Source organism: Neovison vison, chromosome 1 (assembly GCF_020171115.1).
Source record: "Neovison vison isolate M4711 chromosome 1, ASM_NN_V1, whole genome shotgun sequence".
NCBI classification, from domain to species: Eukaryota; Metazoa; Chordata; class Mammalia; order Carnivora; family Mustelidae; genus Neogale; species Neogale vison.
The window spans coordinates 232,574,487-232,599,899 of NC_058091.1; the positions used below are offsets into that span (position 1 = coordinate 232,574,487).

Sequence of the window (25,413 nt, forward strand, 5' to 3'; positions counted from 1 at the left end):
CATTTTGCCATTTAGTCCTGTAACAAAATTAGAAGCAAGGAACTATGACATTCCACCCTCTATCCCACTGAATACCGATGTCAAGGATGAGAAAACTGGGGTTTAGAGAAGCTAGTAGTTTGTCCATGAGCAACATGGCTAAGCAACAGTTAAATAATCAGCAATCTGGAAACTGCCAGAGAATACTTTCTAGGGTGAATTCCACGCTCAGGAAATAGTGGCTTCGCAGTGTTAACTAAACAAGCGGGAGCAGGCCTGCGCAGAGGGGGGAGCAGAGTTGGTGTTAATGACTTCCCCATCTGGGATCTCTGTTGTTCAGTTGACCACGTGGTGCCCGAGCCCGAGGCCAGCCTCACGGAGGCTTACGAGAAGTGGCGAGAGTGGGCAGATGGGAAGAGCTGCTGCGACTATGCCCTGCACGTAGACATCACCCACTGGAACGACAGCGTCAAGCAGGAGGTGCAGAACCTCATCAAGGACAAAGGTGAGCCCCTGTGTGCCTGCCTCCCTTCTCTCTGCTCGGAGCCTGGAAGCTTAAGGGGTACTGCAGCGTTCCAGGCACTCGGTCTGGGTGGATGCCATCTCACTCCTTTCAGGACCCACATACTAGGGGATGATTATCCTCAGCTGGAGGTGGAGAGCCTAAGGCTCAGAATAAGTGGCCTGGGATCACGGAGCTAGTTAGCAATAAAAGTATCCATAGTCTGTGCCCTCATGCAACACTGTCCTTTTGACAGAGGAAGAAACTGAGGCCAGGAGAGGTTAGCATCTTATGGAAAGTCACACAGCCACTTATACGAGATTAGGAATGATTAGCCTCTGTAACTTACGCTCCAAAGATCAAACCATTACGTTCTCAAACAGTGGCATCCTCAGAAAAGTCAATGGCATTTGTGGGAGCAAAGACGTGTTCATACTCAGGCTTGGGACTTAGGACATGGAAATGTGGGTGTCCTCTCAGTGAATCCATGATTTAGGTTTCCCTGGTCGTCTTAAGATTCTTCTGTTCTCTACTTCCTTCTGCCTTTCGATTGTCAGATACTTTGCCTACCCGCATTCCCCCCACATACACACACACACACACAGACACACCCTGTGCTTGGCATCATTACGGGGCCTGCGGATTTAGGGAAGTGTAAGGTATGGTTTACTGCTGAACGTCCCAGGCAAAAGGAAGCAGACAAGTGAAGGGCAACAGGATAAATGCCACAGGGTACAGAATATCATTGTAATAGTAATAGCATTATACTAATTTCATTACAATCACGGTCCTGTAACTAACATAGTAACATACATTGATACAACACTAATTTAATAAGACTCTTCTCGGAGAGCCGCCTTGATGCAGCTGCTGGAGGGCAGTGATGAAGAGTGAGCTCTGGGTTGCAGGGGAGAGGACGGGCTCCCGGAGGATGAGTTTTCTGTTCCATGTCCCTCCTCAACCGATGAGCTCTGCCCAGACCCTCCTGATCCAGGATATGAGATTACAACCCCCTCCTTTCTTGTGATTCCTTTCACACTGGACGTCTCAACTGGGGTAGAAAATGGAACGGCTTTAACACCCACTTCACTTCCAAAGGGCCCAGGTCATTCCGGAGATGACGCAGAGGCTTATGGGAAGGGTAGTGTTGGGAAAAGCTGCCCCGAGCTGAACCACTCTGGGTAGGGAACTTCTCACATTACAACCGCTTTTGGTCTGGAATGCTATGGGCTGAGATGGCCCTAATGGTTGGAGACCAAAATTATCCTCCTTTCCTCAGAAAGACTCTGTTCCCCAGCCTCACCTATTTATATAAATTACTACACTAAAAGAGACTAATAGTCTCTTTTGGGGTGAAGAGTTAAATTGCTCTTCCCTATAGCCCTTACAGCCCTTACACGGTGCACCTTGACTTCTGCCCCTGAGCTGCTGCCATCCTTTTAATAAAAAAAAGCCAGCACCCTGAGGACATGGTCTCCATCCTAGATGCAGCCCCCTCCCCCCAGGCTCTAGTGTAGAGCCCTTAAGTGGCTAAATAAACCCATCCCAGGAGCTCCATTAATGAAGCTCAGATACAGTGGCTGGTCTGGTGCTGAGACTTCGGTATCTGTTGTCTCATTTGACGTTTCCAACTGCCTCATGAAGCAGGCTCTTATCATTTTTCCATTTTATAGGTGAGGAGACCAAGAGGTGAGGTATTCAGAGCTCACTGAGCTCGGAATGGTTGCTGCCCCCGATTCTCGGCAGTGTGTACTGCCTCGAGCAATGGCAAAGCTTACTGACCCTTTGGGCTGGGGAATGGCTTGGGGGAGGCAGACAGAGACACTTCAGAGCTCATTCTGCTGTTGACACCACGTAGGCATGGCTGCTTTTGCACGTGAAGAGAGAGTGGAGAATGGGAAGCATCTGCTTTATGTTAGGCTCCTGTGATGCACTGGGACCCCACGGGCGATGGGAGCAAAGGAAGGAGAGTGGTTGTGCTAATATTGTCCTCTTCCTGTTTCCCCTCCCTTCCCTCTCTTGCAGGGGTTAACTCCTTCATGGTTTACATGGCCTATAAGGACTTGTATCAAGTGTCCAACACAGAGGTAACAAGCCATTGCTGTGTGGTTTGGGGTGTCTGGATGGGTTTCCCATTGCTGCCGATGACCTTGGCTCTTGGAGCATGACTCACTGTGGTTGCTGTGGGAGGCTACTGGGCCCGAGTGCTTCTTAAAGCCCTCAAGGTCCATGCTGTGTTTTAAATAAGGGAGCAGGCAGTGTGCTCATGGTAAGGCGGATCGGGAGCTAGAATTTCCACTGGCAGCAACTTTCTCAAAAGAACAAGAGGAAAGGCATGCTGAACTCCATGTAGTTCACAAGCCCTAAACCCTGCATGAGCTCAGTGGAGTTTGAGGTTGTGCTGCCTCGCAGCATTAAGGAGGGCCTTCTGCTGTTTGGGGTAGCAGCTTGCTTCTGGCTCTCCCCGAGGTGGTCTCGTGGCATGTGCTGGTTTGAGATGATTCTCATGTTTTCAGAGGAAATGCGAAGAACAAATGCCCATCCCTCCCGGTCAGGAGGTTGGGGGAGGTCTATCTTGAAAGGTTAGGGAATCGGGGAGCCAGCTTTTCCTTGAGCTAACTGCTGGCCCGGCTGTAGCAGCTCTTAGGAGCATTTGTTGAGAAGGACTGTGAAGGTCTGTCTCAGCCAAACAGGATCGAATAGCATTAAAAACGTGTGCTCGAGGCACAGCAGAAGGCTCCATAGGACTTTGTTGTATGTCTGCCCTGTCCCCTGAGGAGACAGGATGTGTTCTTTATAGAGACAGTTTCCTAGAGTTCCTGTGGACTCACACTTTGCTCGTGCATGTTATAGCCTATGTTTTCTGCCCTAATCACTGATTTCCTCCTTCATTTGTTTTTTCCTGTGGACTCACACCCTGGTTGTGCATGTTTTAGCCTGTGTTTTCTGCCCTAATCACTGATTTCCTCCCTCATTTGTTTTACCTGTGGCCCTCGTGATGGACCCCTGCGTGGAGTTGCTGAAAGCCTCAGTGGCTTATGAAAGTGACAGTGACTCCTTTCTCTTTCAGCTCTACGAGATCTTCACCTGTCTGGGCGAGCTGGGAGCCATTGCACAGGTTCACGCTGAGAATGGGGATATCATTGCCCAGGTAAGGCTGTGCGGCTCCCCAGGGTGTGCTCTCTGCCTGGGCTTGGGTCTCAGGCCTGTCTCTTCCCTCGTTACTTCAGTATTATGTGAGATCTTAATAGCCATGAGGCTCGGTCCTGAACCCTGTGCTAAAAACAGGACCTCCCTTAAAGAACACACCAGGCTAGGAGGAGGCAGTGAAGACAAGCGAGGGAGAAAGCTGAGGATGCTGGAGAAAGGGAGGCTGTCTGGCCATTCTCGGGGATCAGAACAGGCATGCCGGAAGAGGTTTTCAAATTGGGCCATTTAGTGGGAGAACGTTGCTGATTCTCTTTGAAAAGTGAGTCCAAGCTATGGGACAGTCTCTGTCCTAGAGAAAAACCCTAAAATAGCACTTCTCAGAAATCTGTTCCAGGACTGTGGAGCTCACAGCTTTAGGTAATAAAGAGCGTGGGTCTTGTGGGGATCAGATGCCCCACTGGTTTCCTAGAAGTTGTGCTGAGAAACCTGAGGCAAGAGTGAGGAAAGCGAGGCCCCAAGGCCCAAAGCGATCGTTTATGAGGAAGCAGAAGGCACTCTCTCCATCTCCTGGGTCGCTTAATGGGCTGGATGCACAGATGGGTCTTAGCCAGGGTCTGTTTATCTCAGAAGCATCCAAGATTGGCCTCCACGAGGAGGAGGCCGCCAGAAGAGAGGGAGCCCTCTTGGTTCATTTAATAACATTCATAGAAAAACCATCCTACATTCTTTCAAAGAGTATCTCCTGAGTGCTTTGTGCTGGGCACGAGGTTACTGAGGTGAGCCAAAACAGACGCGCTCCGTAGCTCACTAGTCCTTGGGCTGTGCCTTCATTTTAGATGTTGTCGAGGACTTGATGGATGTGGTCAGCGAGATGTGGGAACCGTGGGGCCGACCCTCATCCCAGACCCGTGAGCTTCTAACAGCAGCTGCCACGTGGTGAACACATACTACTGTGTGCCAGGCACTGGTATGTGCTCTGGTGTACTGTCCCTCCCTCTTCAGCTGGCCCTTCAAAGATGGCTGCCGTGTTCTGTAGAGGAGGATATGGGACTCAGAAGGATTTGGTCACCAGCCAAGGATCACCGTCAATAACGGGGAGAAGAAAATCTTAACTCTGAGGTGGTGTGGCTTCCCCAGAGCTGGTGTGTCCCGGGCCTCTTGCCCCCCCAAGTCCTGCTACAGGCCCCCCAGAGACACAGCATGTCCTGGCCGTGCAGGGCTCCAGCTGTTAGGATTTCAGATTCTGGACGTTATCTCACCAGCGGAGGAGGGGAACTACTTGTGTAATTTCCTCTTACTGACCAAGATTAATTAGTCAGACCCCTGACAGCCTTCTCCCACATTCCCCCACACACTCAGAGATAATGAAATCATTTTCCAAAGAGGGTCCAGTGCTCAGGGAGGCAACCCCATGGTGGTAGAGCCGTCACTCTTCTTGTTCTGCATTTTCGGCACAGCTGCCAGAGGACCCAGCCCTCCCTCCACATGCCCTAGAAACCAAACTCCCTGTTCCTCCCTCCAAGCCCGTGTGGGGGCAGATGGGCTCCGATGCTAAGCCCCCTTTCCAGCTTCCTCTGGTGGCTCTTTAGCACCGAACTGTCCCTGGCTCCCCCTATCCCCTCTCTTCTCTACCTTGTGAAGACTCCATTCTCAGTCAGGGAAGGTTTCTTATGTGTGCTTACTACATTCAGATTGAGCTGAAAGACTTTATCACGTCGTCTAAATGAAGGCAGCTGCTGTTTTCAGAGTTGATGGATGCAAAGTCACCAAGGAGCAAGAAGTCTCTCTCTCATGGGTATGCGCCATGAACATTATCAAAAGTTACAAGCCAGCAGGACCATCCGAGAGGGTAGCATCTTTAGCCATTCATCTAATAGGGTTTGTAGAGCACCTACTATGTGCCAGGGCTTCGAGAGGGAAGATGAATAAAGCAGCGTTCCTTTCCTCATGGAGCATACCAAAATTGTGCCCAGGCCCCCTGCACCCAGGTAAGGGAGCTTTGAAGGGTCTTTGCGTGCCCTTCTTAACCTTTGGCCGTAGGGACACCATGGCTTTTAGAATGGGACCTCCCAGCATGAGCAGTGCATTAAAGTCCCCTGCAGAGCTTCGGGATTCCTGGGATTATCCCGGTTCCAGAGGTTCTGATGTAGGAGGTCGGTCATAAAGGGCAGGCACGCCATGTGACTCTGCTGGGAAACCATGACTTGAGCAAGCTCCCTCCTGTGCACAGTGCCTGCGCTCTTGAACAAGAGAGATGTGACAGTGTCAGATGAGACAGATAGTTGGACACCTTGACCTTCGTGTGACATCAGGAGGTAACGCAGAGTGGAGACTCTCCAGAATCAGAAGAAATTGTGTTCAGTCCAAGTTTCGAGAAATGGAACAGTAAGAATGAAAAGTGAAGTTCTTTTGCTGCAAAACTCAGCCTCTGACCTTTTCTCTAATCCTGCTGTAGAGCTGGAGACGGCGATCATTTTACTTCTCACAGTCGCTGAGAGTGTATGCATCTTTCTTCCCACACCTCTAAAATGATACATATTATTAAAAACAAAACAAACAAACAAACAAACAACAACAACAACAGAATAGTTCTTTCGCAGGGAGAAGGACTCCTTTCCTTTCTCCACTTCTCCTAGTTCCAAGGCGCACAAGGCTTTGTTCAGGTCCCGCTCTCTCCCTCGTCTCCCCGTCTGCAGCGCACACGTTCGTTGGCACTGACCTTCGTACTTGGAGACTGAAGGCCAGCAAAACTGCACAAACGGCGGCTGAGGATTCCTGCCAGTCCCAATTAGCCCATGCATGTGCTCACTGCCCAGCCATCTGCTCCTTCCAGAAAGCTGGCCACAAGTCTGAGGAATTTAGCCATCAGCTGTGAGGGGGTAGGCCGTTTTGTTACAAAACAGACTAATTAAATAGAATCTGACCACAAGACTGAGTCAGGTAATGCTGTTTGGAGGCATCATTTTGTCTGGTTAAATTCGGAGTCCGTTTGTTTCAGGCATACATTTAAACGACAAGAAAGCCCAAGGGAAGGGAAGCGCAGCTTCCTAGAATTTCACCTCTCCATCCTGATTTGGAGAAGGCCCTATAGCCACACGGCTGCAAAAGTGAGCCGGGCGATCCTGACGTAAAGGGGCGGGGGGTGCGCAACTAGACTGTTGCAAAACACAGCAGGAGACGCTAAGGAATAAGTGAGCTGGTGTGACTTATGATGTATATTGGCAAAAAAATTCTGGTACTCTAAGATTGCCATCCTTTTAATGAAAAAAAGCCACTACTCCGAAACGTTTTTTTTCTCTTCTTAGTTAAGACTTGACCCTATTTTACAATTCCAGATGGAACCTTAACAAATGTATTCAACATATACGCTTTAGTCTTTTTTCCAGTGATCACTTTTCTTCAGATTTAAAGATAGCAGCATGGTTTTCCACACCTCAGTGGAGCTCTTATCTCTTTCTCTTTTCTCATTGTAGGAGCAAACCCGGATGTTGGAAATGGGGATCACTGGCCCAGAAGGCCATGTGCTGAGCAGACCAGAGGAGGTGAGTTGTGGGGATCCAGGGACTGGAGTGGGGAACAGGACAGGGGTGGAAGTGCTCTGTCCTTCCAGCATCCTCTGGGAGACTCTTGTGACTCTAGTCCCCAGTAACCCAGCATATGGCCCGCTGCTCGTTTGTTATTTGGAGAGTTTATGTTCAGCCTGCCTTCCCCAGGCACCTGCTTACACAGTGTAGAACAAACCTTGAGGAAAAGTGAGGAGAGTCTGTGAGGACCAGACAGTGATATTGGAACATTTGTTCCAAAGGCCACACGTCTGATGGACCAGGTCAAGGGACTCAGCAAAGTAGAAAGCAATGTGAGGAAAATGCTTACTTGTGACCCCTCATCTCTTTAAAGAGGACACGGGGTGGAGGGTCCTCCACGCCGATTCACCTGGAGAGGTAAACACCTAAATCCTTTCTTAGTCAGGGTCCGTCTCAAAGACATTTCCGTGTCCTCTCTTATTCCATGTTATATTCTGAGTCCTGCCAAATAAAATACCGGCCATAGGCGCAGTAGGTGAAGGGGGTGTTTCGTAGTCTTTATGTCTGTCGATTGGTTGTAAGGTGATGAGGACGTCCGGGTTTGGGGGTTTCCCACGTGTAAGATGAATGATGAACAGGGCCTGCTTAGCAGCTGATGAGGGACTAAAAGATAGCCAGTGGCTAATTGCTTGTATTTGGGATGTCGGCGGCTTTAGCTACAGAGTGTGAACTTGGCTGCCGGTACGGCCAAGAGCGCACTGGCTCTGGGAGGCCAGCCCCGAAGTGGCACCCAGACTGCATTTGGGGCTGTTGGTGGGAGTGCCCTGAGCCTGGCTCCTGCTCTCCGGTCCCCAGCCCTCCATTCTGCAGAAGGAAGCAAGAGTCAGAACCAGAAAGAGTGTATTCCTGTTGCCTATCTCTTTCAGAGGCTTTTAAAAATTAAAAGGTAGGGGCGCCTGGATGGCTCAGTGGGTTAAGCCGCTGCCTTCGGCTCAGGTCATGATCTCAGGGTCCTGGGATCGAGTCCCGCGTTGGGCTTTCTGCTCAGCAGGGAGCCTTCTTCCCTCTCTCTCTGCCTGCCTCTCCATCTACTTGTGATTTCTCTCTGTCAAATAAATAAATAAAATCTTTAAAAAAAAATTTAAAAGGTAATGCAGCCACAGACAAACATCCCTATCATAAACATTCAAGGAATTTTTTTGAGCTGAATACAGGTGTGTCACTTGTGCCCCTCTGGAGAAGCAGAACTGTCAGCATTCCCGAAACTCCTCTGTGTCTGATGACATTGTTATTCCCAGTTGAAATTATTTATCATTATTTCCCAGCATTCCAGAAAGGTCTGTCCCCTGAATACCAGGCCCTTTTTATGAAACGCGAGCCACCCCTGGCGCTGTGCTGATTACCTTAGCTGTCCTTGCTGCTCCTCAAGGCAGGTGGTATTATTGTTGGGTGAAGAAGCAAGAGCTCAAGAGGTTAAGCCCCTGGCTCTTCCCATGTGAAGGATTGGAAAGCTGTTTCCGCAGTGTGAGTGGGCCAGGGTGATCAGCACCGTTTGTGAAACTGTTCCTAAATGCTGGTCCCTGTAGAGATTTGCTGGCAAGATGGATTTCTGTAGCAGCAGCCAGGGGATTTCTGAGCAAAGTCTATTTTTGTTCCTTGGTTTGTTTTTCCAACCCCTCCCCACCCCACTCCTCCTGTTCCCGTCTCCTTTTTAGTAAAAAGATTCTCAGCTGTAGGTCCAGACAACCCTGGAAGCCCTTTTGGGTGAAGCTGGAGGGTGATGTCACCTTCCAAAGATAGTCATGTTGTCAAGGTGCTGAAGAACCCGAAGTGCTGCTGGTGGGGGCCTGGGATCCGAGGGGTCAGGACTGAGGCTGTGGGGAGTGCAGGGGGCAGCGCAGGTGTGAGGAAGGAGGGAAGGAAGGAAGAGGAGCGGCCCCTCTTCTGTTCAGAGCACACCCCACTACCATCTACAGTGATGCCGTGCGGGGAGAGCTGAACCCGAGCTGTGCTCCTGAGGTCCGGGTGCTTGAGGAAGGTGGCAGATCTCACCTGGGGTCAGAGGCTCCAGGGGCTTGTCCCCTTGAAACTACATGCAGCTTGGGGGATGCCCGCAGGCAGGACCCGCCAAGTTCTAGAGTCTGTTTGCTGAACCACACCCACCAAGGGCAGTGGCTGGTTTGTGTTATGAAAACACCGGGTATCTGCAAGCTATTTTTGGTATTTTTTAAAGTGTTGGGCTGCATAGGCAGTTAACCAGAATGTCCTATCCGTCCAAAATGGATCTGTTGCTGATTGAATGGGAGAATGCTGGTATCCCCAGTTTGGGCTGAATCAGACTTCTGTGGGCTTTGGGCAGTGACACAGGCTCTCCCACACTGGTCAGGAGCTAAGATCAACAGTAAGACCAGTAGCCAGCCTGCCAGGCATACTTGCCTTATCCCAGGGGTGGACCAGTTGCCTTAAAGGATGAGCTCTTAGATCCTCACAGCCCTGTGGCTGGGTCCTATTACTGTCCCCATTTCAGACAGGAAACTGAGGCTTTGGGAGGTTAGGTACCATGCTTGAGGTCACCCGGCTTCTCCAGCAGGACCAGAACTCAGAGCCAGGCCATTTGAAAGAGCCCGAGCTCTAAAGACCCTGCTTTGTTAATAAGTAAAGGGAAACTCATTATTTCTTACTGAATAAATTCAACCACATTGGTTAGCATGTTGGAACATGCAGATTCTACTTTAGGGTGGGATGGAAGAAATTAAGAAGAAGAGAAGTCTCTGCTGAGAAACCTGGGAATTATTTTCTTCTTTAAGATTTTGTTTATTTCTTTTAGAGACAGAGAGAGAGAAGAGAGAGAGAGCACGAGCGAGCACATGTGGGGGAAAAGACAGAGGAAGAGGAGAGGGAGAATTTCAAGTAGAATCCATGTTAAGTGTGCAGAGCCTGACAGGGACTCGATCCCACGACCCTGAGATCATGACCTGAGCCAAAATCAAGAGTGAGACTCTTACTGACTGAGGCACCCTGGCCCTGGAAGCCTGGGGATTATCAGTGTAACAAACTCCTGCTGGAGTTGCTCCCACGGACCACCCATGGCTGCAGGAAAGACTTTGATGTTACTTACCTTTACTGGTCCTTGTTTCCATACTGGTGTTGGGATGCTATTTTGCCAGAGAATCTGTCTGGGAAAACTGAGGAGCAAAGGCTTCTATCACATGTAGCCACTGGGATGAACACTGGGAGAGGAGGGAAGCAGGTGAGAGAAGAGAGGAGGTGAGGGAGAGACTTTGAGAAGCCACGGGAAGTGCCACAACGGGGACGTGGTGTCGGGGGCCACCGAATGCAGATCATCTGTGTTTTCAGCTCTGCCCTGTATCCTCAGCCTGCAGAGGTGGGGAGTGGCAGCTGAGAAGCTCGTGCTTCTCTTGACTCCTGGGACTTCTTTTTGCAGCTGGAAGCCGAGGCTGTGTTCCGTGCCATCACCATTGCGAGCCAAACCAACTGTCCACTCTACGTCACGAAGGTCATGAGCAAGAGCGCTGCAGACCTGATCTCTCAAGCCAGGAAAAAAGGTGATGGGTGCTCCTAAGAGCTCAGTGCCAGCCATGTGGCTCCTTCTCCCTCTGGCTATCCCGTAGAAATGGTGCCTCTTTTGCTCCTTGCCTGGCTTTCTGGGAAGCCCTTCCTCCATGTTAGCACAGGGGATCCTCTTAGCATCCTGTGTGGATGGCAGGACCCTGGCATTTCTCCTGCTTGGCAGGAAGGGCAGGTGGTTTGTCCCATATGGCACAGCTTCGGTCAGTGTTTTGAGGTGTCTTTTTCCTCCCTTTGGTCCTTCACTGTCATTTCACATTGTCTGAGCCTTATGATTAGACTTACTAGTCAAGATTATAGTGGGTGCAGAAATCAAAGATCCCACTCAAGTGGACTTAAATAAACACAAATAAATTATGGGTTAAAGGTGTTTCAGGCTTAGCTGGATCAAGGTGCTATGATGTTGGGGCTCTATCACTCCTGATCCTTTCTTGTCCCTGCTTTCCTCTCTTTTGGCTTTCAGGGTGCACGGTGACAAGAATAAAGGCTAAGAGGCTTTATGTTGCCCTCAGCATTTGATGGGAGATGGGCCTGATGAGGAAGTAGAGTACATCTTTTCCAGTGGTTCCAGCAGAAGCACCCAGGAGGGCTCTCATTGCCTCAGCTTGGGTCATGGCCCCTCCCTGAACCAGTGCGTCTGCTCTGGGGATGCTGGAATTGACACCCCAGGGTAGTAGAGGGCAGCATGCAGGGGTGGGGTCCCACCACCTGAGCCATACAGGTTAGCACAGGATATTTTAGAAAAGGGGGTGAAGGGGGTCTCTAAAGCATGACTAGTGGCACAGCCTTTATGCTCCAGGGCTTTGTCCCCGCCGCCTTCTGACTTGTACTGTTTTCTTCCATGACTGTTAACTTGGGCTGCATTTGCTCCTCTGGGGCCAAGCAGAAGTTTACTCTCATTTCAGAGCTTTCTCTTCCGCTTTTTGCTCTTGTCTTCAATGGCATACTAATGGGCTCTTTTGTGATCAGCATGTGGTTGAGAACCTGGAGGTTCTGGGCCCTGTGTTTAGTTGGGAGAGAGGTTTTCCTGGGCCTGTGTGTGTAGTCGTTACCTCTGTGCCAGTGGCCATTCTGTGGGAGGCTCAGGCGGCTAAAAATAGTCCCACTGACTGACTCTGATGGCTGGGTGTTGTTGGGCTGCCTGCCTTCTGGCAAAGGGGACCCTTTTCTTCTGGGAGGGGATTCTTCCTAATTGTCTAGACAGGCTTTGTAGCTGGCACGTTCTGGGGCATCTCCCGCCTTACCCCGCTCACAGTAAACCTGATGTTTTCTTTCTCTGCTTTTAAATCTCTCAACATGACATGGTGTGCCTGCTCTACTGGGTATGAGTCATTGGGCGAGAGCCAGAGAAGTAGCCCAATCTTTCTTACCCATTCTTGGAGAAAGGAAAAAAAGAAAAAAGGAAAGAAAAAAAAACCCTAAAACCAAGAAAGCAAGCAAGCAAAATGCATGGGGAACCCTCCCACCCGCTCCCCAAGACCACCTGCCACACTTGCTCTGGTGCCTTCTGTTCATGGCTCCTTCCTTCCTCAGGACCATTCTCAGGATGACCCGAGGGTCTCAAGGACAGAGTGTTTCCGCTCTACGCTGGGTCTTATTTTAAACTCCTGGAGAAGGATGCTTCGCCCTTTGCCTCCTGGCTCATGATTGTGGGCAGACAGAGCTAGTGGTTTCTCCAGGATGCAGGGAGGCTGGAAGGCCTTGTTTCAGGGCTGCGATCTTGACTCCTGACATGGGAGCCAGGAGACATCTCGGGACCTGTCATTCTCAGAAGAGTACTCAGAGGGAGGGTGGCGGGTCTCCCTCTCCCATCCTGACCTAAAGCCCCGTGCTCACTCACGAGTGTTCTTCGGCCACTCTGCATGGCCGCTCAGAATTAATATTGGGGAGCCGCTGTTTAACGAGGACACACTGTTTGCCCCGCACTGAGATAAATACTTCAAATTTATTGTTATGTAGAATTGTCAAGGACCCTTGAGAAATAGACATTTTTCAGATGAGGAAATTAAAGCACAATATGTCAGGGTCTCCCAGCCAGGGGAGTAGACTGCCCACTGAACAGTGAGCCAGACATGGGGCTCAATCCCAGGACCCTGGGATCCTGACCTGAACTGAAGGCAAATGCTTAACTGGCTGAGCCACCCAGACATCCCAGAGTTCTTCCACTTTCAAGATTGTATTTCTCTTAATAGTACCCGACACTTGCCATGACCTCCATTTCTTTCTTTGTGGTCCTGTATGATTTAGTTGGGTAAATTGCTTTAGAGAGCCCTTGAAATTCTCATTAGTCTTGTATGGATCCTTTTCCCTGTCCTCCCAAAGAATAAGGCTGTCATATAGGAATCATTGCCATTGATTCCTTCTTTTGCCCATGTCAGACATCACAAACCAGTCTTGACTCTTGCAGTGAAACCAAAAGCATATTTAGAATTTTTCTGACAAAGGATTCCAGGCAACTAAAAACCAATACATTGGAGTTGAAGGAAGGCAAGACCTATTTATCATTTTAGCCATAGAGCCTTCCTACACTTTGACATTGGGGGGAACCTGAACGTGGAAGATGTTAAGACTGAAGTTAGAGAAGTCCAGGGCTTTATGGGTCATCTTTCGCCCAAGATTCTGGTGTAGAGGAACTTCGTACTAACCAGCCTTCTGTGAGACAGCATTTACCTTCTCTTTCTCTGTCCCTTTTTCTTTAAGAAGCTCAGCTTAGATCAGTTTATTTCCTAGTATCCCTCCTCCTCGCTGCTTGGTTTGGGCGTATAAACTCCAAATTGCAGACACAGGTCCAAGGAGAGAGCCTCATCTTTGATGTGTCCCAGGTTACTGGTACCTTTGAGCAGATCACTCCTTCTTTTAGTTTATGGAAAAACAAGCATGGTGGAAAGACCATGAGTGCCTCTTTTCCAAGGGAGCAGACTTACTTCATTGAACCAAAGCCTATCGTTGCAACAAGAAGGGTCTAGCAGTTCCAGGGATGCAGGCATGCTGGGGGCTTTGGGACTCTACCGTGGGAAGGAGTAGCAAGAAAATCATACTCACTGAGCATCTCTTATGTGCCACACTTTATATGTGCCTGGTCTCTTCATTTTCAGGATCCTGAGAAGTAGACATGGTCTTATTTCATTTGTTCCAGGAGAGACCTAGTCCACATTTTAATATTTATGAAATGTCAGTGAATCTTAGAATCAGTATACATTTTTTTGTTTTGCCTCAAATCTTAATTTGCCTCAAATTGGGGCTTAAAGCTGCATCACTGCATCTAATAACCGATGGCTTCTTGTGAACTAGGGGATCTGACATTGTTCATGTTTAGCGGATAGATCAGTAGAGGCTTAGAAAAGGTGGGCCCATGGACTTGACCCCAGGCCTGGCTGACTTCAAAGCCACAAGCCTTAAGGAGGAGGGCTAAGGGCTGTGATAACCAGAGTCAGGCCTGAAGCAGCACAGATGCCTGTTTCCTATAACCATCGCCTACAACAACCCATCGCCTGTTTTCTACCCTTGCAGGAAACGTGGTCTTTGGTGAGCCCATCACCGCCAGCCTTGGCACAGATGGGACACATTACTGGAGCAAGAACTGGGCTAAGGCAGCTGCCTTTGTGACATCCCCGCCTCTGAGCCCTGATCCGACCACTCCTGACTACATCAACTCCTTGCTGGCCAGGTGGGTGTGGGGATGAAAAGTGGCATGATCCTCTGGAAACCTCGTGGGACCCGGGGAGGGGATTAAGGATGGAAGCAGCCCATCCACAGCTAGACTAGAGTCTGTGGTGAGGAGAACCACGTGGAGAAAAACAGGCTCTCCCCCATCATAGTTTGAACATTACTAACAATAACCATGTTAATAATGGCCATTGTAGTTAACACATGTCACGTGCCCAGCACCGTGGTGAAATGACACACAGCATCTCATTGATCCATTTTACAGGTTGTCATCTCCATTTTACAGGTTAAACAACAGAGGGTCAGATCATGTAGGGCCTAATTTTGAACAGCACCTAACTGAAATTAAAGGGAGACTCATTGGTAGCTGCCCAACCCTGTCCAGGACATATAGGGTTAGTCCCATTCCTCATTCGGGTCCCTTTTATTTTGTTACCCAGAGGTGATCTCACCCCACCCCCTCATTTTCCCGATGAGTAACTATAAGCCCCAGGGAGGGAAAGAACTCACGCTCCTGCAGCTGGTAAGAAGTACACAAAAGATCGTAAACTCAAGTCTTGGCATCCCGAATGCTGACCTTAGATGCTCGCTGCTTGTCCCTGGTGGCCTCTGTGCCACCTCTCCAGTTAACATGGAGCTCTTTTCCTTTGCCAGTGGAGACCTGCAGCTCTCCGGGAGTGCCCACTGCACCTTCAGCACTGCCCAGAAGGCGATTGGGAAGGACAACTTCACAGCCATCCCCGAGGGCACCAATGGTGTGGAAGAGCGGATGTCTGTCATCTGGGACAAGGCTGTGGTAAGGATCAAGGTCATGGATGGGGGCCAGGGCCAGATCAGACCCTCTTGCCACTGTGTCTTTGTAGGTGAGCTCTCACACCTGCTGAGATGTTTCTGGAACCGCATGTCTCAAGCGGTTTAGGAATGTCACTTCTGAGACTCTGAGGAGACCTCCTTCTCTAGACTGTTAAGAACTAGGAACCACGCATTCAGACCCTTCAAGTGATGGCGTGAATGATCTGTACTTAAGAGTGAATTAAAATTCTTTTCTGGAGAGCATTGTCACTTCTTCTGAAAGGGCTGGATAGAACCCCTTGAAATGGTGAGCAAGGGGTGTGTGCCTAAGAGACCGAAGTCAGCTTGCTCATCGAGGATGCCCTTCCCTGAGTGTGTGGTCGTCCGGGTGTACAAGTGATTGTTGACCAGTGTCTTCTAATGGTAGGCCTGGTTTTATTTTAATAACATGACAGAAGCTGACAAAAGAAATAGCCGTGCAAATGAAGGCTGTCCAAAGGTTTTATTAAAAATAATAGTTAACTCATTAGTAAGTTGATCACTTCCGGCTCTCTCTCTCTCTCTCTTTTTTTTTTTTTTAACCATTTTTTAAAAAGATCTTATTTTTAAGTAATCTCTACACCCAACGTGGGGCTCGAACTCACAACCTCGACAGCAGGAGTTATACGCTCCACCACAGAGCCAGCCAGGCACTCCCCTTCTCTTTTATTTTAAAAACTCTAGGGACACTCATTTCTGAGCCGCATATATTGCATATGAACTAATGCTTCACTCATCTACACAGTGTAAGCCACCAAATTATTTCCCTTCTCATCTTGGCTCCTAGGAAGCTCAAAGTTATATTTGAAATTAAATTCTTTTTTCCTTATCCAGGCTTTTTGTTTTGTAAAGAGGGAAAGTATAAATATTTTTGTCTCCTCTCTCACATACTTAAGTTTTGTTTTTTCTTAAACACTGTATGTGTGTGTGTGTGTGTGTACGTATGGATATATAGTAGATACACTCTAATTGTTGAAAATAAGATATATACATTTTCTAATTACCCACATGAATCATTCTCATTAAAAGAGCACTTGGAAAGGACAGAAAAGCACACACATGAAAGAAGACAAAAATCCATCATAATTTGACAACCCAGGATTAAATAACCATTATTATCATTTATGGGAGGCTCTTCCGTATTTTATCCTGTGACCACGCAAATACAAATGACTAAAAAATGGGCTCGTAACCACATTTAATTTTACTGGGAATTCTGTAATTCTTTTTGGAATTAGAGGGGCAAAGAAGTAAGTGTGTGCACGTATCCAGAAAAAACCGTGCACGTCAGGAGCTCTAACTGCCTTTGGAAGTGACAGGTGAGCTGCAGCCAGTGGGCAGTTTGTGGGTGGGGTCTGTGCTCATCTCCTTAGGCTGGTGTGCGAGTTTCTGGCCCCTGTGGTCACCATGCTCCGAATGCAGGAGCCCCGTGCTGATTTTTTTGGGGATTCCCCTAGGCCACCGGGAAAATGGATGAAAACCAGTTCGTGGCCGTGACAAGCACCAATGCTGCCAAGATCTTCAACCTGTATCCCCGCAAGGGGAGAATATCTGTGGGTTCTGACAGCGACCTGGTGATCTGGGATCCGGATGCAGTGAAGATCGTCTCTGCCAAGAGCCACCAATCGGTAAGGCTGGCATGGCAGAAGAGTAGCATGGACAGGGCGCATGTGGGACCTGGTCAGGAGAGATGTGTGCCTGCCCCTAGTCCCAGGCCAGCAAGACCAGGATGGGTCACAAACCGTACCCAATTCTCAGTGACATTATACCTCAGCAGGTCACGGATGGGTCCACAGGGGTCTGCTCCCGGCACAGTCCCTGTGCACGGAGGCGCCATGTCTACACCAGCTCCTCCCACCAGGATCGCTGAGGCAGGGGCCAGATCCTGGTCCCTGGAGTCCTGGCTCAGAGAGCTTTCCTAAGAGAAGTGGGATAGGGCACTTCCTCTCACAGTGCACTGTCCCAAGCCACCTCTGTGCTTGACCTTACCCCAGGAGGTCAGGGAAGGTAGGGATCTCCCCTTGTACCGAGAAGGAGGGAGAACGTGAAAAAAATTGGTCAGCAGCCCAGACAAATTCCTCATGAGGAGTTTCGTGTGGAGGATAATTAAAGCCCAGTCCCTAAGGGAAAGGGCTGCATCCGTGTTGGTAGAAATAGTTCATATTTTTAGAGCATTTATGTTTCAGGCAGTGAGATTTTCATTCACTGAATCTCTGTATTCGTCTCCAAGAGGTAGGCATTGTTACCACCTGCATTGTATCGAGGAGGAAATAGGGGTGCAGAGAGAGTCAGTCATTCACACAGTGAGTAAATGGTGAAGTTAGGATTCAGACCCACATGGCTCTGGAATAAAGACTCCAAACCGACGTCCCTGATGCTTTGCAATAATGCCTTGCACTTGGTGAATAAATGGAGGCAGGAGAGGGAAATGCCATTTTTGGTGGGGATGGCTTCTGTTTAAACATCGTGTCACATCACATCATTTCCTTTTGGGCTAGTGGAGACCTAAGGGTCATGGACCTCAGCCATTTACCCAGCCTGTCCGGGAGTGTCAAATGCGGCATTCCTGATAATTCCCGAGCTTCTCTTTGAAGAGCGCCAGTGACAAAATGTACATCCACACCAGGGCCTTTCTAAAGATTGATGTTTCTCTTTGCTGGGAAGTCCCGTCTCTACTTAGCAGCCATCTCTCTCCTGGGGCTTCTCCCCACCAGAGCTTACAGGGAGTATTGGAAGCCTTTCCTGGCCTCCCTGGGGCGTCCGTTATACTGAGGCTGAAGGCTGGGTCCCCAGCCCAGGAAAACTGTGTTCCTCCCCTCACCATTCTGTGACCGCACTAATGGCTTTGCCCCTCGCCCCATCTCTAGGCTGCAGAGTATAACATCTTTGAAGGGCTGGAGCTGCGCGGGGCCCCTCTGGTGGTCATTTGCCAGGGCAAGATCATGCTGGAAGATGACAACCTGCACGTGACCCAGGGGGCTGGCCGCTTCATCCCCTGCAGCCCATTCTCTGACTACGTCTACAAGCGCATTAAAGCCCGGAGGAAGGTGAGAAGCTGTCTGAGCCTGGGGTGGGAGTGCAGGAGAAGGGGCCTGTGCCCCATTCCAGCACGAGACCTGGAGGGGTCTGCATGTCCTGCACCCACCTAGAGAAATTCACAGCGGTGATCTCTTCCCAAGATACACACAGATTTCATGGTCTAGAAAAAGGGGGTCTCCAAAACTTTTTTGGCCCAAGAAACCTTTTTCAAAATTTAATAATTCAAAATAATGTTCATATATTAAAAAAAAAAAACTCTTGAAGGCTTACAGGGAGAATTAGCAGCCCACACCTACCCCCCACCCCCCAGTCTCATTTCTTCCATCCAGTGTTGCTCCACAGGGCAAATGTTTATGATCCTTTTAGCTAGTTCTGTGGTTCACATAAAATCTTATTTATGTCCCTAATTTTGTTGATAGCAGATAGATAGATAGATAGATAGGCAGACGCTTATCTGTGTGTTTATGTATCTATCTTCATGTTACAGAGCGCTTTACTTGATAATAGGGGTAAGGCCCAGAAGTCTGTTTTTTCAGAGCCCCCTGCTACCGTCACACCAACTACAAGGTCTCTTCCAGTAAGACTAGGGATCTACAGAGTAGGGTTAGACCAATCCCCGGATGGGGGTGGAGTTTGATCCCTGGTCCCAACCTTATCTGTTGGAAGGCATACGCTCCTCGATCCACATGGGATGGGCCAGCACCCAGCAGCTGGGAGAATGAGTTTTTAGTCATAGTGATGACGAGCTGGGAGGCTGGGGACACTCACAGAAACTCCATACCCACACACCCAAGCCACTCCCAGACCCCCAGTGATCCCAGTGACTGGCCATCCCACCTTTGAGTGTGGTCACAGGGAGGAGGCAGTTGCCAGCTCTACGTATGGTAACCCGTGTCTTCCCGCTGGCTGCCAGACTCCCTCCCTGAAGTCACCAGGCCAGCTCTGTTCTGCTCCCCCAGCCCTCACTGAAGGAGGTGCACCGTCTCGTAGGGGGTGTGTCTGTTTCCAAGGGCATTTGTCCTTTAGTCTGAATAACCCTATAGCCTGCGCTTGCTTATTTTATGACAGTGTTTTGTTTATTTTTATTTTATTTATTTTAAAGATTTTATTTGAGGGAGAGCGCGCCCTGCAGAGGAAGAGGGAGAAGCAGACCTCCTGCTGAGCAGGGAGCCTGACTCGGTGCTCCCATCCCAGGACCTTGAGCTCATGATCTGAGTCCAAGGCACATGCTTAACTGACTGAGCCTCCCAGGTGCCCCTTAGGATGTTTTGAATCCCTGTACGGGTCCTACCCTCTTTATGAGTGCTCCTTTAAAAGTTCGGTGGTAGAGTTTCATTCCACACTCCGCTTGGAGCCTTCTAGAGAAGAGAATGGAACCGAAGCCTCCCATATACGCCAGGCCTTTACTTCCATTCAAGCGACTTAGATCCTGCACCCAGAGAAACGATGATCTAGAGTTACTGGCCAAGCTGTTTGGGGGAACGCGGCCAGAGACAGGGTCCCACCTGAGTCATGAGCATCTGCAAACGTGATGAGGGTCGCCCGTGTGCCTGCACCCGAGTTGCTCCCGGAGGGGAGGGCAGGCTCTGTGGCAGACGTGCCCGGCGTCTTACCGTGAGCAGCCCTGTCCTGCCGGCCTCCTCCGGCTGCCAGGGGTCTGACCCAGGCCGAGGACTGCCCACCAGCGCGTGTCTGACAGACCGTGGGCCCCTCTGGGGCAGGCACTGTGTTTCGGGTGACCCTCGCCACCCCCCACTCCCCACACCAGGCCTAGCCCCGAGCATACCCAGGGGGCGTGGGTGCTGGCTGGTTCCCCGGTCCCAGGACAGGTTCACAGCCACCGCGAGAGGCCAGCGGTCAGACTGCAGACCCTTGCGGTTTGTCAGCTCTGCCTTGAGGTGAGGCGCGTGTGGGTGGAGCTCCCGCCAAATCTCACACTACCAGCTCTCAGGACCTTGGCCCAATCCGCTGCCCTTCCGGCTCCCTCGGCTTCCGGGTCTGTGGGCGGTCCTTCTACCTGTAGCGTGGTCTGTGGAGAAACGCTGCCTTCCACCCCGCTCGTCTGCCTGCTCGAAGCGTCCCCCCTTCCCTCCGCCCCGCCCCACCACAGTCTCCTTTCTTGCGACCTCTTCCGCTGTCACTATCCCCCGCACCCCCTTTATTGTCTGCGTCTTTTCCTTTCCTTAAAATGACCCTATTGTTTTTATTATTTTCTGGCTCCCACCACACCCTGAATCCCCTGACTTACCTCTGCTACCGAGCACAGACGGTAACTGTTGACAGAATCAAGGGTGATGGGCTTTCTCTGCTGCAGATGGCAGACCTGCACGCCGTCCCCAGGGGCCTGTACGACGGGCCGGTGTTTGACCTGACCACCACACCCAAAGGGGGCACCCCCGCGGGCTCCACCCGGGGCTCCCCCACGCGACCCAACCCACCGGTGAGGAACCTCCACCAGTCGGGATTCAGCCTGTCCGGTGAGTGGGGCGTGGGGCCCCCGGGCCAAGGGAGGAGAAGCGGGTGCTCCAAGCTGGCGGGTGATGTGGGAGGGAGCCTGAGCCCGGACCACGGTCTGGGAGACAGTGGCTGGGGCCAGCAGGAAGCTTTGCCCAGTCCAAAAGGCGTCCCGGTGAGAAGGCAGGATAAGGCTGGTTGAGGTTAAAGATCAGGTTAGAAGGATGACCAGTCCTGCTTAAGAGATCACAACCTGCTGGGGTGGGGGCGAGATGCTTCCCATGAGCAATTAATGGTGACTTGCCACGTGAGACCGTGGGAGCTGTGCGTGGTGTTGTCCCGCCTCTGTGTGCCCAGAATAAAAAGAGAGCTTGGATTGCGGGGGCTTCTTCGAACCCGGCGTTTTTACTCTCCCCACCCTCTCCTCCTGAGGGTGACGGTGCTAACCTGCGCTGCCTCCGAGTAAATACTTAGCCCCCGCTGGCCGGACCTTTCGACTGGTCTCCTCTTTAAGAAATGATATAATAGAAAATAATTACCCAGTTGCTCCATAACCATTCGTTTTCAAAGGGGGAGCAGTGAATGTCGATATGTGTCTCCACGATGAATAATTTCAGTATGAGGGAAGCAAGACCACCCGAAGGTACAGGGAGAGGTAAAGAGGAGCGGATCTGGGGAAGGAAGAGAAGAGGAGCAAGGGATGGCGGAAGCCAGAAAGAGTCGAGGGGACAGGGACGGGGAGGAAGGCAGAAGGAAAAGGCTGCAAGTTTTGAGGCAGCGTTGCCGTGGGTCACGTTATGATTGTCTCAAGTGACTTTTGTCAGGTTTTTTTGGGGGGGCATTTGAATTGCTCCCTAACGTGTTGGCTGCTCCTCTGTGAATGGACGTGACGCATGTAAATTCTTTCGTGCTGAGGCTGTAGGGGCCCGAGCAGCACTGCACCAGGTTGTGAGACCTGGGACAGGTTCCCCAAGCTCTCACAGCCTCAGTTGCTGCCTCTGTTCAATGGGAACAATCCTAGTAGTTCCCTCATAGGAAAGTGGTGAGGATCAAGTGAGGTGTCCGAGGGGCACTTGAAATATTGCTTGTCGCGGGGAATATGAGCAGCTGTTTCTTAGATCATTGGCCTTGTTTTTTTATTATTGTTTTTAATGATGCCGAGGGTCTGAAGGTATCTAGGTGAGAGCCTGGCTCTTCTCGGTGCAAATGGATGTTCCCCAGGAGGGTGGATACAAAATGCCTGGAATGCTTGACAGACTAGAATGGAAGTTTCTTGGGAGATGAGGCCATGAAAATGATGCTCTGAAAATGAGTCCGGTTTCTTGTCCTCACCCCGTTATCCCTTTTCTCTTCCTGGGAATGCATTGCCGACTGCAGGCACCCAAGTGGATGAGGGGGTCCGCTCGGCCAGCAAGCGCATCGTGGCACCCCCCGGAGGCCGTTCTAACATCACGTCCCTGAGTTAAGCGACCCCTCCCCAAAGAGAGGGGCAGAAGCAAGAAGAGATTTTTTTGAAGCCAAAATGGTACACCAATATTTAAGAAGGAAAGCGAATCCAAACGGTTGCGATCTAAAGAATCAATAAGCCTCAAGCCTTATGTTTCTCCAATGCTACACTCGCTTGCCTAGCTTTACGAATATTGCTTTGTTTTCTGTTCATGCATAGCTTTGATTGGTTTGACCCTGCCTCCCCGCATTTACATGCATGCAATCAGACAGGCTACTAAGGTAAAAGTCTGCTATATAGTGTTGAGAGCGTGTGTAGTGCTGCATTTTATGACAAGGGGACAGACAAAGCTGGGATGTCAGGAAAATCAACAAAGGGACATGGTCATTTGGGGTGAGGAGGTGGTGGGAGCCCAGAGTGAGGCGGAAGCCTCAGAGGGGCTGGGGTGGGATGGATGGGGGAGGCAGGTGGGTGGGTGAGCATAAGGGGGCTTGTATATTGTGTCAATGAAGCACGTTTATTTCCATGGAAGATGGCTACTTGAGGCAGCCATTCTTCCTCACAGTCCCCGGGGTCTGTGGAGAAGGCAGGCAGTCTTCAGGTTCCAGACTTTGTCACATCCCTCCTAGATTTTATTCCTTTGAACATTTTCTTAAAACACCAAAACCCAACCATTACTTTCAACTGCTTGATCATGCCAGAGTTTGGTGGGGCCTCTTTCTCAGTGTTGCTTTCAAATTCTCTTTCCTGGGCTGGGAAGGAAGCAAGGAGAGCGGAAACCACCCTTCTCCTCTTTCCTGCCTGCCTCTTTGGTGCTCTTTCAAAGGCAGCAGCTGGGAGTACACACAGGCCCTCAGTGGGGAGGGCAGCCACGCCCACACCCCTTTCTCTAACCACGTGTTGGAGATCACCTCAAATTCTTGCATTCTTGCGGCTTTGCGAACCAATCCGGGAAGAGCAGCATGTGTCCGGTGTCCCAAGTTAGGACAAGTGGAGGCAGGGCCCCAGGAAGGGCTTCTCTTGCTGCTGGTCAGTGATCTATTTTTTCCGTCTCAAGATTCAGGCACATTGGTGATTGAATAGGATTTTTTGTTTGAAAACTTAGGTGTTCTCTAAGTTTTGCTCCCAACAGATGATCTCAGTTGAGACGGGAGCCAAGCAAGCATTTGGGAAAGCTAGTCTGTGGAGCTGGGGGGAACATTCTGGGGCCATGGGTCTGCTTTTCAGCCCTGAACCATCTGTCTCCCTTTCCTTTAGCACGTTCTCTGGGGGAGCTTTTTGTTTCCTTATAAAGCCTCCCAAGGTGAGTGGCAGTGACATGCGGACTTGTGTGATGTGGCCCAGAATGGAAGTGGAGCTCAAGGTCTGTTTTCTCATCCTGCCACTTCTGAAAATTCAATGTTGGGGAAAGTTCTCTGAGCCAGATGAGGATTTGTAGAACTAAGGCCCAGAGCTGAAAAAGTACATTCACCCTGGGATCGGATATCTGTGTTTGGGGGATCTGGCTGGTAGGACCCCTGACTGTGTGTACTAGGTACTTGGAAGAAAAAGAGCAGGCCTCAGACACCTTTCAGGTGCTCAGTAGAAGCCATTCTCTCTGACAGCAGTTTTCATAAGCTGAAGACTAGAGAAAAGGGAACGTGCGTGGCTAAAAAGGAATTTGGAAATAGCTAAGGAAGAGGATTTCCCCTAGCCATCTAATTACTATGAAAACAATCATTTCTCGTAATAAGGAATCTTGCTATTTTTAAGGCTTTTTCATGGTGCCTTTATTTTAAAGCAAACTTAAGGGGAGCATGTAGCTCCTGATTGATAACTCCGAAGATATGGGGGCCTGTCGTAGAACTCCGAGTGACAGTTTTGCAGGCAGAGGGAGATTGTCAGATCTGAAGCATGTACGTTACATACCTCAGTGGCTGGGCCTGTCTGCAGGGATGTGTTGCAGTACCAGCCACAACCACCAGGTGGAGGAAAAGACAAAAAACTAGTGGGTGCGTCCTCTTGGGGACTGTCTACTCCTGCTTCCTAGCCAGAGTCCAGCTCCTCCCTCCATGACCTCTCTGTGCCATTACAGTAAGTCTTTCATGGCCACATTGGTCATCTGCACTACACTGGGACTGCTGAATGAAGCATTCAACCACAACTTCATATCCGACACAAGCTTTTCATGCTGTAGAAACCACCGCTAATGCCTTCCTGATGGGCAACATGATCTGGGAAAGCCTCCGTTTCTTCACTTACTACAAGTAACTTCCCAAGCATAGAGATTCCTAAGAATTGCAAGAAAACTCCCTCTCTTTTCTTGACTTTGATTTCTTGTACCTTGTTACTTAAGTTAAAATTTATATTCAAATGTGTCCTATTCCATAAGATGCATCAAAGAGCCCTCCCTATAGAAGGGTTTAGGAAAAAAACATGATGCAAGTCACAGCTTTCGCAGAATTTGTGACATCTCATCCATGTATGGGAGGGCTTGCTGGACCTTCTTCTCCTGCCCAAGCTTTCTTTTGCCCTCTCGTCTGTTGGCCTGGCCCCTCTCTAAGGATGCCCTTGGCTTACTGCCCCCCCCCCCAACCTTCTCATGTTATTCCTTACCCAGATGGCAGTCCACTGGGGTTCTCTCTGGGATGGCCATAACCTTGGGCAGTTGAGAAGGTATTTGTGGAATTGTTAAATCAGCCAACCCCGTAGAGGTGTTTCTTCTATTTCTGTTTTCTAAAAATGGTAGTGTTGTAGTCATCCTGAAAATGGATTTTCTTCAAAGACCAGTCACCCTTTGGCCTTTTTCCTCATGCCTACACCCAGAGTCACGCTCTGCGGCAAAGGCCTTAATCCCAAGCCTGGACTTACACTCACCATGGGAGGCCCTTCCCAACAGGGCAGATGAACCCCCAACTTTGGTTCTAGCCACAAGCTTCCCAGGCCTTTCCCCCTTGGAAAACTCCAGCTTGAGTCCCAGATATACCCCTGAGCTGTCCCGGGCAGCCAGCATTCATTGTACAAGTTCCCTCTTTGGAAAACGGTGTGTGGGTGTTCAGTTCTGTGTCCGGTGAATATGAACAGACCGTAAATCTCCCTGTGATCTGTGGTAGCTGTGAGGCAGCTCTGGAACGTGAAGAGCTGTTTGGTTTGAACCGTGAAGAAAACTGTGTTTTGAGTTTAGCTGAGATTAAAGAAAAGTTCATCAAGTGACTGTTAATGTACACCTGGTTATTAAAATAACTATGAAATTA

The 25,413-nt window shown here is 49.9% G+C and overlaps 1 protein-coding gene across 2 annotated transcripts in view; it reads left to right on the forward strand.

Moving 5' to 3' along the window:
- Positions 1 to 25,413, forward strand: part of DPYSL3 (dihydropyrimidinase like 3) — a 112,811-nt gene extending 87,398 nt beyond the window's left edge. For both annotated transcript variants that reach the window (XM_044224967.1, XM_044224975.1), the window contains exons 4-14: positions 320 to 484; positions 2,507 to 2,568; positions 3,552 to 3,632; positions 7,105 to 7,173; positions 10,601 to 10,721; positions 14,254 to 14,410; positions 15,064 to 15,205; positions 16,698 to 16,868; positions 18,108 to 18,287; positions 20,594 to 20,756; positions 22,111 to 25,413. In XM_044224967.1, the coding sequence (XP_044080902.1) occupies positions 320 to 484; positions 2,507 to 2,568; positions 3,552 to 3,632; positions 7,105 to 7,173; positions 10,601 to 10,721; positions 14,254 to 14,410; positions 15,064 to 15,205; positions 16,698 to 16,868; positions 18,108 to 18,287; positions 20,594 to 20,756; positions 22,111 to 22,199 (1,400 nt within the window). In that variant the 3' untranslated portion in view covers positions 22,200 to 25,413. The remainder of the gene's footprint in view (positions 1 to 319; positions 485 to 2,506; positions 2,569 to 3,551; positions 3,633 to 7,104; positions 7,174 to 10,600; positions 10,722 to 14,253; positions 14,411 to 15,063; positions 15,206 to 16,697; positions 16,869 to 18,107; positions 18,288 to 20,593; positions 20,757 to 22,110) is intronic.